This window comes from Scyliorhinus torazame, chromosome 19, assembly GCF_047496885.1.
Source record: "Scyliorhinus torazame isolate Kashiwa2021f chromosome 19, sScyTor2.1, whole genome shotgun sequence".
NCBI lineage: Eukaryota > Metazoa > Chordata > Chondrichthyes > Carcharhiniformes > Scyliorhinidae > Scyliorhinus > Scyliorhinus torazame.
In genome coordinates, this window is record NC_092725.1 from 99,694,551 (window position 1) to 99,706,919 (window position 12,369).

The following is a 12,369-nucleotide window of genomic DNA, read 5'->3' on the forward strand; positions in this document are numbered from 1 at the left end:
CAACAATCAACAATGGTTTAATGGTGGTCATTAGACTATTTAAAAAATAAATTGAGAGTAGCCAATTATTTTGTTCCAATTAAGGGGCAATTTAGCGCGGCCACGCCACCTACCCTGCACATCTTTGGGTTGAGGGGGGTGAAACCCACGCAAACACAGGAAGAATGTTCACACGGACAGTGACCCGAGGCCGAGATCGAACCTGAGCCCTCGGCACCGTGAGACAGCAGTGCTGATCATTACGTCAACATGCCACCATAGTAACCCCTCCTCTCTCCCTCTTCCCCCCCCCCCCCATCCCCCTCTGCCCATCCCATGCACACTAGTGCTCCTCACTCTTCATGAGTGGTATGATAGCTAAGGAAGAAGCGTGAGATTTTGGCTTCAAGGTTCCTCCTGACAGTTTCTTTAGGCCATGTTTGAAAGTTTGGCAGTGCTCTCGGCTAGTCCGTTTGATGCTGGGTAAGGTGCGGTTCTAATCTGTTTAACACCATTGAGAGGGGGAAGTTTTCAAACTCAGTACTTTAGAGTGCCACTCGATTGCCAACCAAGCACTGCCAGGGTGCTAGGCTGGCAGTGCCATGGTGCCAAGGTAGCATTTAGCCCATGCCGGGAATCAGGCTTGGGGATGCTCTGTCCTTATGAGGTGTAGTGCAGGGGCCCTCGAGGACCCCCCAACTGGGGCAGTGGGGATCTCAGGATTGCGTTGGGGGATTGAGCGATCAGGGCGCCATTTTTAAGTGGCGTTCCATCTCTTCCAGCACTGGCAGGCAGAGCCCGAGGCCCGAAAAAATAATAGTCCCGTTCGTTAGCTGGGTCGTGGCGTCGGGAAACACCCCGCTAAACCCGCCACAACAGGTCTCTGTTTTTCGTTAAATCGTGCCGTATATCTATTCTTTAGCTATCAGCTATATCCACAATAAACCCTAACTTCTGTTTATCCTCATCATTTCACATTGAGAAATCTGAAACCAGCTCTTTCCATGCTCTTCTTCAATGGTTTCATCATAATGTGACAGAAAAGCTAAAGTAATTGGCTGCTTGTGTATTTTAACCACAGGAAATGTTAAAAGATGAAATTCGAACATTGACCTACAGAAATTCCGTCTACCACAACAAACATGTGTTCAAGGATAAAACTGTGCTGGATGTGGGCAGTGGAACTGGGATTTTAGCAATGTTCGCAGCGAGAGCGGGAGCCAGGAAAGTGTTTGGGGTATGTTCTACCCATTGATCATCTACCTTTGGTCGATTTTCTTAAAATGTTTGTTGTTAATCAACTTTATAATGCAAAACTACTCCAGCGTGCGACTCTCCTATTCAGTATGGAATAGGGCATCTTGCTTTAAGCCTGTTTGTGTTTTCAGTTGATCTCAATCAGGACAGTAACAAGAGACTCCTGGGGTAAGGATCTACCAATGCATTCTGGCTCACAATCCCAGGATCCTCTGCTCCAAGTTGCTCTGTCTGACGAGGGCTGAATCAGTCTGCCTCTAATTCGTCTGACAGCCGCTGATGCTCACCATGCAGGCATCAAATCCACAACAACTTGCATTTATACCACTCTTGTAACATAATAAAACACCCCAAGGAGCGTCACATGAATGTTACAAGACAAAATTACACACCGAGGAACTTCAGGGGCTATTAAACGGCCACAGCTTGGTCAAAGAGGTAGGTTTTAGGGAGTGTCTGAGAGGAGGAGAGATTGGAGAGGGTTGGGGACAATTGCAGAGCTTAGGGACCAGGCAACTGAAAACACGGCCATGAGTGGTTCAGCTATGAATATTTGGTACGGCCAAGAGGAACACAGAGATCACTTGTGGAGAGAGGTCATTGGTCTGGAGAAGATCACAGAGATAGAGGGTCGAGGCCATGGAGGGGTTTGGTACAAGGATTCTACAATCAAGATGGCTGTTTTGTGAAATTGCAAAGACACCATTAGAGGTGTGCTAGGTTGCTTCAGTAGACAAGGGAGAAAGTTAAAGATGAGAAAGTTTCTACAGCATTACTCCATTTATTTCAATCACCCACTTCAAACGATTGATGTCTCAGTTTTTCTTTCCCTTAATCTAGACCAGTGTTCTTCAAACCTTTTTTCCGGGGCCCCATTTTTACCAACCGGCCAACCTTCGGGACCCAACCCGGCCGATCTTCGCAACCCATGCCGGCCGACCTGCGCAACCCACCATTTTCTCTTACCTTGTTTGCTGCTGACAAAAATGGAGGAAATGGTTTTGGGTCCCTTTGGCCCTCGTACACACAATTCCAATGGAACCTGTTGGATGAAGGTGAAGCCTTCTGGTGTTGGAAAGTATGGAGTCTCCATCTGTCCAAAGTTCTGCATTTTTTTCCTGTAACATTTTATCAAATAAATCCCCCCGAACTTGTAAAGAAAAAGAAAAATGAAATGCATAAAATAAATGAAAAAAATAAAAATTAAATGAATAAAATAAATGGATAATAAATCCCCCCGAACTTGTAAAACAAAAATCTGCGACCATTAAAAAAAGAAGTGGTCGCACTGTGCATATGCACCGATGATCGGGCACGCATGCACAGTGCAGCCGTATTTGTTTCACATGATCGCGGCCATTTTGAAGGCCGCTTGCAGCCGGCGTTATTAACAGCCGGCAGCCATTGCGCGCAGATTTGCGCGATCGGGAGCGCCGCGACGGACGGCTCCGCGACCCTCCCGACACCCGCCTGCGACCCACCCGCGGATCGCGCCCCCGAATTTGACAATGCCTGATCTAGACTTTGCGACGCATATCTGAGTGAAAGTTGGAACTGTCATTGGGATTCACTTTGGCTTTGGGTGATTGTAAAGTGGGTGATAATGATATAAATAAAGTTAGCGTGAGATTTAAATAATCTAATAATGTCCATAATCAGCTATTGTGAAAATTATCCCAGGTTTATTTAGAATTACAGTGGGGGGGCTACCCCACTTCCTGTCTCTGACCATGTAACAAAGCATCAGATCACACTTTATTTACACATTTTAAACAAATTAAGGTTAAAGGATGGGGTAACAGCTGAGTCTCTACACTTACATGATGTCAGTCCAGAGGAGCAGTTCACAAGCTGGATGAATTGGACAACTATGTATCAGCATGCGATCAAAGTGCAGAATGACCTATTTACTCTTTCTGTTTGTATACATGCCCCCGGTTCCAAATATCCGCTGACTTACATATACCAGGACACATAATAATCATTGGTAGAAGAACATAGAACATAGAACATGCAGTGCAGAAGGAGGCCATTCAGCCCATCAAGTCTGCACCAACCCACTTAAGCCCTCACTTCCACCCTATCCTCCTAACCCAATAACCCCTCCTAACCTTTTTCGACACTAAGGGCAATTTATCATGGCCAATCCAACTAACCTGCACGTCTTTGGACTGTGGAAGGAAACCGGAGCACCCTGAGGAAACCCATGCAGTCACGGGGAGAACGTGCAGACTCCGCACAGACAGTGACCCAGCAGGGAATCGAACCTGGGACTCTGGTGCTGTGAAGCCACAGTGCTAACCACTATGCTACCGTGCTTCCCAATGGGCAATCCTTTGAGCAACAATCAAGAGAACTTGATTATTGCTGAAAAAAGCGACACATCGAAGTTTTGCATCATACACTCATCAGAACAGTTCGCAAGCATACCAGGATTAGGGGAATACAACAATTTATACTGTATGAGAAGAGAATGCTGATTGGTTGACAAGTGGGGCTGGATTTCCCGTCGGCGGGATCCTCTGCTTCGCCGGCAGCGCACTCGCGCATACGGATTTCCTGACGGCATCTGAGTGCCCACAATGGGGAAATCCCATTGGCCGGCTGCCGGGACAGAAGATCCCGCAGCCAACGGGAGCGCGCCATGCCAGCAACAATGTGCGATGGGGCGGAGAATTCCACCCGTGGATCTGATTGGGCAGGAGTTGTCATGGAGAATGGACAAGCAGACTATTGTTCCCCCCATGCTTTTGTTTAATTTAAAATAGGTGCGATGCTTGAAAGTTTTCCTTTTGCCTCAGACAGAAGATGCTTGTGTATGAATATACGTAGCTTCTCATAAGCTCACTTACATACACGTGGCTCACTTACGCTTGCTAGTAGCTACAAGCTTTAAATATCTAAATGTTACAGATCCACTGACCACTGGAAATTAATTTGTCCCAGTTAGCTTTATCCAAAGCTTTCATAATTGTAAATGCCATTATATATAGTTTGTGCATAGAGTCAAGATTTGATGGTAGGAATGATGGTACAACTGTTGTGTTCACAGGACCGCCCACCCCCCCCGGTCTCCCTCACCTCCATGTAAGGGGTCTAATCGGGAGATGAGGTCCTGTGCCTCGAATTTGTGCTTAGCTTCACTGGAAGGAATACTGCAGCAGGCCAAGGATAGAAATGTGGGTGTGAGAGCAAGATGGCGAATTAACATAGCGAGCAGACAGGATATAGTGCAGTAAACAAGTGTAGCTCAGGGACCCGAAAATAGCTATTCAACATAAAGAGAATTTTAAAATTAATTCCATTAAAAGTCTGGTTAGAAAGTTAACACAGTGAGTTTTGACAATGCTATTTCTGTCAACTCACATCTCTTCAATCCTCCCCTTTCTCCATGTTTATTAAACACAATCTCAAGCAGACTGAACTGAGTTGAGGCTACGGATGTTGCCCTGAATTTATTCTCTCATGGCAGAGTGATGATTACAGACAGTAACGCTCTTGTGGCTCAGGGAGTGAGATATCTTTAAAGTCACAGGGGAAATTACCTGTGCTAAAATAAATACAATTCAGAAGGATATTTCAATGCTCAAACGCCCTTACTTTGTGTTTCTTTTAACGCTTCAGATCGAATGTTCCAGTATCTCTGATTATTCAGAGATGATCATCAAAGCAAACCACTTGGACAATAGTAAGTGACCTAACAAGCACAGTCGTGTATTTATAAATACTTTACAGATTAATGAGCTACTCTGTTGAAATGACCAAAATAACTTTGTATTTTCTCGAATTGACTATAAGATTAATTTGAGATTTTTCCCTTGTCAAATTAAATATTTTAAATAGTGTATTTAGTCAGGAAATATTTTTAAGGAGAAATTGATTTTAAGTTGAAAGAGAATGTTTGGGGTAAATGTTCTGGTCCCACCCACCGGGGGAATTGTCGCGGGCAGGATGGATAATTTGACGGACCATTTTTTTTTTTGATAAACAATTTTATTGAGGCATTTTGGCACAATAAACAACAACAATACAAAACAGTGTGCAAACAACAATCAACATAGTGCAAAAACCAGCTCCCCTCCTGCAAGGACCCACCTAACTACCCCCCTGATCTACGTTACCCTAACCCCCCCTCCCGCCTCCCCCCGCTGACGATTAATTTTCCGCAAAGAAGTCGATAAATGGTTGCCACCTCCTGGCGAACCCTGACAGTGACCCTCTCAGAGCGAACTTAATTCTCTCCGGATCGAGAAAGCTCGCTATATGCGATAGTCAGGCCTCCGACTTCAGGGGCTTTGAGTCCCTCCATGCCAGCAGAATTCTTCGCCGGGCTACCAGGGACGGAAAGGCCAAAACATCAGCCTCTCTCTCCTCCTGGACTCCCGGGTCCTCCAAAACCCCAAAAATTGCCACCTCTGGACTCATCACCACCCTTGTTTTCAGTACCCGGGACATAACATCTGCGAATCCCTGCCTGTACCCCCTGAGTTTTGGACATGCCCAGAACATGTTGACATGGTTCGCTGGTCCTCCCGCACACCTGTCCTCCAATCCAAAGAATTCACTCATCCGGGCCACTGTCATGTGGGCCCGGTGGATGACCATGAATTGAATCAGGCTGAGCCTAGCGCGTGTTGCGGTCGCATTTACCCTGTTCAACGCCTCCGCCCATAAGCCCTTTCTATCTCACCTCCGAGCTCCTCTTCCCACTTAAGCTTCAGCTCCTTGGTCTGCGTCTCCTCTGCCCCCATAAGTTCTTTATATATATCCAAGACCTTGCCCTCCCCCACCCATCCACTGGACACTACCCTGTCCTGGATCCCCCTAAGAGGCAGGCGTGGGAAGGATGGAATCTGTCTGCGTAGAAAGTCCCGTACCTGCAAGTACCTGAAATCATTCCCTCTCGCCAGCCCAAATTTCTCCTCTAGCGCCCTCATGCTCTGGAAACTCCTTTCCAAGAACTGATCCCCCATCCTCTCAATCCCAGCCCTCCTCCATGCTCGGAACCCACCGTCCATATTCCCGGGGCAAACCGGTGATTGTCACAGATTGGGGACCAAACCGATGCTCTCACTTCCCCCACGCGCATTCTCCATTGGCCCCAGATCCGCAAGATCACCACCACTATAGGGCTGGTGGAGTACCGTGCCGGCGGGAGCAGCAGGGGCGCCGTAACCAGGGCTGCCAAACTGGTGCCCCTGCACGAAGCGGCCTCCATCCGCCCCCAAACCGACCCCGCATCCACCATCAACTTCCTTATCATAGCTATGTTGGCCGCCCAGTAGTAATTACTAAAGTTTGGCAGCGCCAGCCCCCCTTCCTCTCGGTTCCTCTCGAGCATCAATATCCTCACCCGCGGGAACTTTCCTGCCCACACAAATCCCATAATCATTTTATTAACCTTCTTGAAAATGAAAATGGGGAGACACTGGAAAACGAACAGGAATCTCGGGAGGATCGTCATTTTAACTGTCTGCACTCTCCCCGCTAGTGTCAGTGGGAGCGCATCCCACCTCCGGAACTCGACCCTCATTTGCTCCACCAACCGAGATAAGTTCAACTTGTGCAACCGATCCCAGTCCCGTGCCACCTGTATCCCTAAGTATCTAAAACTGTCCCCTACCAACCTAAACAGCAGCCCCCTCAACCGACTACAAACAACTCACTTTTTGCCATGTTCAGTTTGTACCCCGAGAACCGGAAGAATTCCTTCAGAATTCCCATGATTTCATCCATCCCAGGCACTGGATCCATGATGTATAAGAGCAGGTCGTCGGCGTACAATGAAACTCTATGTTCCACCCCTCCCCGTACCAGCCCCTTCCAACCCCTAGAAGCTCTCAGGGCAATTGCCAGCGGCTCTATTGCTAGCGCAAACAGCAGTTGGGCGAGAGAGCTCGGTACAGCCTAAAATAGTCAGACGTTGTCCTATTCGTCCTTACACTAGCTTCCGGAGCCTGGTACAACAGTCTGACCCAGTCATTTGACGGACCATTTAACGGTCCGTTGACCTTGGGCAGGAATTTCCAGTCTTGGAATGGGTGTGACTGGAAAATCCCACCGTTTGTCTCACAAAAGGATTAATTGTGTCTTGAGGAACTGATTTTCCATTGAAGTTATATTTGATAATAACCTTTCGGTGTCCATATTCTGAAGGGCGGAATTTTACTGCTCTCATGCCGGAGGGATTTTCCTGTCCCACCGAAGTCACTGGACTTTTGAATGGCTCACCATGTTTCCCGGCCCCACCTCCACCGCCACAGTCAAATTCTGCCCCATGTTGCACTCACTGTAAGGATTCTGCAAAATATATTCTGTATTGCGGCTGATGATGTTAAGGTATGGGGGCGATGGTGGCATGACAGTAATGTCATCGGACCAGTAATTCAGAGGTCCAAGCTAATGCTCTGGTGATATGGGCTCAGATGCCGTCAGTCAATTATTTTTAAAAACCTTTCCCAGTTTTGGTGACCATGGAACTATCATCGATTGTCGAGCAGACCCATCGAATTCAGTCAAGGGCAATTAAGAATGGGCAACAAAGGTTGTCCTTGCCGGTGACACCCCTATCCTGTGAAAGAATACACTTTTAAAAGTATAAAAATATATTTTACAATTAATCAGAGAATTGTGTGAACTGTTTTACAGTAATCACAATATTTAATGGTAAAGTGGAGGAGGTTGAACTGCCTGTGGATAAAGTTGACATCATAATCAGTGAATGGATGGGTTACAGCCTTTTCTACGAATCAATGCTCAATACAGTAATTTTCGCACGAGATAAGTGGCTGGTAAGTAATGCATCTTAAGTTCCCCGGAGGAGACTGTTTCGTTCTCATTATATTCCAGATAGGATTATCGAGTTTCAGCGACTTACTATAAAAACGCAAAATAAAAGCAGTCATAAAAGTTCAATTGTTGAAAGAAAAGAAAGGCTCGCATTTATCAAGCGCCTTTTGCAAACTCGGGGTGTCTCAGAGCAGCCAATGAAGTGCATCACCAAGTGCCGTCACTGTCATAATGTAGGGAATGCAGCAGCCAATGTATGCACAGAAAGATCCCACAAACATCCATGACCAGATGTATTGTGGTGTTGATTGAGTAATAAATATTGGCCAAGACACGGGAGGAAATCCCTCTGGACCACTTGAAATAGTTGGCCATGCAATCTTTTACACCCATCTGAGAGGGTAGGGGTGCGATTCAGACTGGAAGTATTAATCAGATATCAATGCTGTGGCCTGCAGGGTTATCGGGAAGTGTAATCTGGGCTGTGATAGTTGAGTAGATAACAGTAAAAGTATGCAACAGTTGCGGGTTGGATGCTGCTTCATACCTGCAGTTCAAAATGTGATATCTTTATCAGGTGAATAGATTACGAGATCCATTTCCCCAAAATTCACCAACAGAAACCTGGAGGGCTGATGTTCCCAGATCGAGCCACATTGTACATCGTTGCTATTGAAGATCGACAGTACAAGGACTTCAAAATCCACTGTAAGATCATGTCTGAATGTTGTGCATTCGCTTCTTCCTGTGCTCCATTCTCACATTTGAAGGTCTGAACCTGGGCTTCATTTTTAGGGTGCGATTTTGCGCCCCCAGCTGCTGTGAAGGTGAATGGCGACAAGGGCATAAAATCTCGTGAGAATTGGAAAACGTGATTCTCGCTGGCGGGCTCTCATTTTCCGATTTTTCCCTGCCCCTTGCCGGTGACATCATGAAGTTTCACCCAGAATATGTGGGGATGTCATTTCAGTACATTTTAATAAATGTTAACATGTTTAGCGGGCTTCCCCATCATGTCATCCGCCCACATTTGGAATTCCCCCTTCGTCAATGTGATGTCACGTTGGCAAAGTCTACAACTGCTTTTCAAAAGTGTGAGGCAGTCGAAGGAATCTTGCTGGGGGCAATGTCCCCTGACACCATCACAGACCCCTGTCACTGCCTTCTGATATTGCCAGTGAGTGTGGGGGGGGGGGTTCCCTGTATTCATTGTGTGAGGGAGGGGATATTTTTTTTAAAGTGCAGACATATGTGGTCGTCTCCATGGTTTCGCCACTAGCTAAAATTACACACTGCGAATCTTCAGAGCTGGCCTGAGGAACTCATTCAATCCCATCCATGAGGAGACAGATGACTGGCAGGTGGATAAGAGTGACCTGAGAAATACTGTCCATCCCACCAGGCTTCTGCTTGGGACCTTTTCCACAAGTGTTCAGGGGCAAGAGTAGGCCATTCAGCCCTTATAGAACCTGTTCTACCATTCGATAAGATCATGGCTGATCAGGAGATGGTCTCAACTTCACTTTCCTGTCAGTCCCCTACTACTTGTCAATCAGAAATCTCTCTAACTCAGCCGTCAGTATGGCCAACGACTCAGCTTTCACACACCAATGGCCATCTGAGAAAGAAAATAAACTCTCCTCATCTCAGTCTTAAATGGCAGAGGTCTCATTTTTAAATGTGTCCCCTAGTTCTAGACTCCCCTCCAGTGGGAAGCATCATTTCCCAGAAGCACAGCCAAGACCGGGAACTCGAAAGTGAGAGGGATTTGATCCTGTGGGATGAAAGAGAGAATTTGTACTTCCAATCACTGTGTTCATCCACTCAGGGCTTCCCCAATGATTTATGGCCAATGGGATACTTTAGAAGTGGATTCACTGATGTTAAGCCGGGGCAATTTAGCAGCTTGTGGTCCAGTGAGTTCAGGTCCCACCCCAGGACTTGATGGCTAAGGAAGGTATGTTCATAACGCAGTCACACACGTTGAGTGTCAACCTGCAAATCCTTCCGAACTGCCAGTGGCTGGTGGTAAGAGCCATGTTTGACGTGGAGCAGCGCCCCTCAAGCTATAAGCCCCTGGCAACAGACTAACAACGTGTTCTGGGAATTACTAGCTGCGGGAATGGACAAAAGTCTGCCTTGGAATTGAAATTTCGGCAGTTAGTGTGTGCGCACCAAGATCCAAAATATAACATTGAGCAACAAATCCCTAATCTGTGTGCCTCTCAACCCCTCCGTATTCCACTCACTCCCTCCATGCGTGGCTCAACCCCTCCAACCATCACCCCACCCACCCCCCACCCCAGCACCAAACTGCCCCCCCCCCCATGTGCCAGTAATCCCGTTATGTTGGTGTTTTCTCCCTTTGTTTTCCACTCCTGTCTACAATTTGAGTTGATTTTCTGTGTCTCCTTTCCTTGAGGGTGGGAAAACGTTTATGGTTTCGACATGACATGTATCAGGAATGTTGCCATAAAGGAACCTCTCGTGGACATTGTGGATCCCAAACAAGTTGTTACCAATGCTTGTCTCATCAAGGTGTGGTGAGCCTCTTTTGTAATAATCAGTTTGGTTATGACAAAAACTGAAGTTGATGCGATCGGTTTGATTTGCAACCTATACTACCCCATACTTGCTGGTTTATCCCCCTCGGTATCCCGACAGGAATCTGGGGAACAGTCTGGGCTGAGGATTCCTTCCTCGTCCCAGCTGCAAATAAAAAAAAAACAAGAGTCCAGAAATGGAGCCGCACAGCACCTGTTTCTTAGATGCTGCCTGCAGCACCGAGCTCCAATACAGTTGGGTAGGGAGCATGCACTGGAAGTCTACCATCCATCTTATTGAATCAGGTAGATATACTGGTGGCTGGAGTGCCCATGAGAACATTTAAGTGCTTGCTAATTTGTTCAGGTTAGGTTTCTGTTGATCTGTTAAGTGTTTTCAGTAAGAAATAGATGACCTTCCCATTCCTCAGTTCCATCTAAGACTAGGATTTGAGTCCCCTTCGTCCAGCATGAATGGTGTGTGGGAAGCGTTTTCGTGAGGCTGAGGCTGTTCCCATCAGGTGCCATTTCACTTTCGACGGGGCCCCTGCTACAGGCTGAGGAGGGAGGAGCCCAGTGGCTAGGAGATGATCACAATAAGTCTTGTAAAATGATATTTGCCTGAACTCCATGAGAGGCAGAAGACCCCCCTCCTCCTATGCACCCCACATCAATCCATTGCCCCAGATTCACCATCCCTAGACTTCTCCAGTCCTACACTCTCTTATCCCTCGGTGTTGAAAACAGCTGTCAAGCCCTGCTAGTTTGGGTGGGGGGGGTAATCTGTATCCCATCACCCAATGCCACTCCCCTCTGTCCCTCGTCTCCCCTACCTCCACCAATCAATCCCCATCATCATCCTCAAAATGGCCCCCAATAATTTGGGGCTAAAATGCTCATAGGGTACTTGGTTTAATTTTTGAAGAGGTATGAATGATGTTTTTGAACTATGTTGAGAAGTAACTGGAATGTTTCCCCAACTAGGAGGTGGACATCTACAATGTGAAGACTGAGGACCTGTCATTTATTTCTACATTCTGTCTTCAAGTGCAGCGGAATGAATACATTCACGCTTTGGTCACATATTTTAGCATTGAGTTTACAAAGTGCCACAAAAAAACTGGATTTTCCACAGGTAATCGTCAACAGCTGTTATATTTTACTTTAATCAAACCAGCTTTGGAATCTAGAATATTCAGAATCCAGGTGAGCTGTAACATTTTCTCGTATACAATCACTGAATTCTACAGCACACTGTGGGCGGGATTCTCCAGCCGTGTCCGCCCGGCGAACGAAGAATCCCTCCCGAGGTCAATGGACTTCTCCATTGTTCGTGTCTCACCCGTGGCATTCTTGCGGCGGGCGGGGCGGAGGAATCCAGCCCTGTGCCTCTTTGAAAGAGTTTAATCGCTCATCCCAGCTTTTCCTTCAGGATCCTGCCAATTAGTCCCTTTCAAGTCCATGTCAATTGCCTTTGAAATTTGATTTGCTCGGGAGAACATGGAGAGACACTATAAAATAAATGTTACAATTCTAAAAGGAGTGCAGTACCAGAGGGACCAGGGTGTCTATGTGCATAAGTCATTGGAGGTGGCAGGACAGGTTGAAAAAATGGTTAATAATGCATCCAGCATCCTGGGCCTAATATGGGCATAGAGTACTAGAGCAAGGAAGTAATGTTAAATCTGTATAAAACATTGGTTGGGCCTCAATTGCAGTAATGGGTCCAGTTCTGAGTGCCACAGTTCAGGAAGGATGTGAAAGTATTGGAGAAAATGCAGAAAAGATTCCCGAGAATGGT

The 12,369-nt window shown here is 46.7% G+C and overlaps 1 protein-coding gene across 3 annotated transcripts in view; it reads left to right on the forward strand.

Moving 5' to 3' along the window:
- Positions 1 to 12,369, forward strand: part of LOC140396358 (protein arginine N-methyltransferase 8-like) — a 108,656-nt gene that overhangs the window by 87,891 nt on the left and 8,396 nt on the right. For all 3 annotated transcript variants that reach the window (XM_072484915.1, XM_072484914.1, XM_072484916.1), the window contains 6 exons: positions 1,061 to 1,216; positions 4,861 to 4,924; positions 7,885 to 8,027; positions 8,646 to 8,733; positions 10,448 to 10,563; positions 11,553 to 11,703. In XM_072484915.1, the coding sequence (XP_072341016.1) occupies positions 1,061 to 1,216; positions 4,861 to 4,924; positions 7,885 to 8,027; positions 8,646 to 8,733; positions 10,448 to 10,563; positions 11,553 to 11,703 (718 nt within the window). The remainder of the gene's footprint in view (positions 1 to 1,060; positions 1,217 to 4,860; positions 4,925 to 7,884; positions 8,028 to 8,645; positions 8,734 to 10,447; positions 10,564 to 11,552; positions 11,704 to 12,369) is intronic.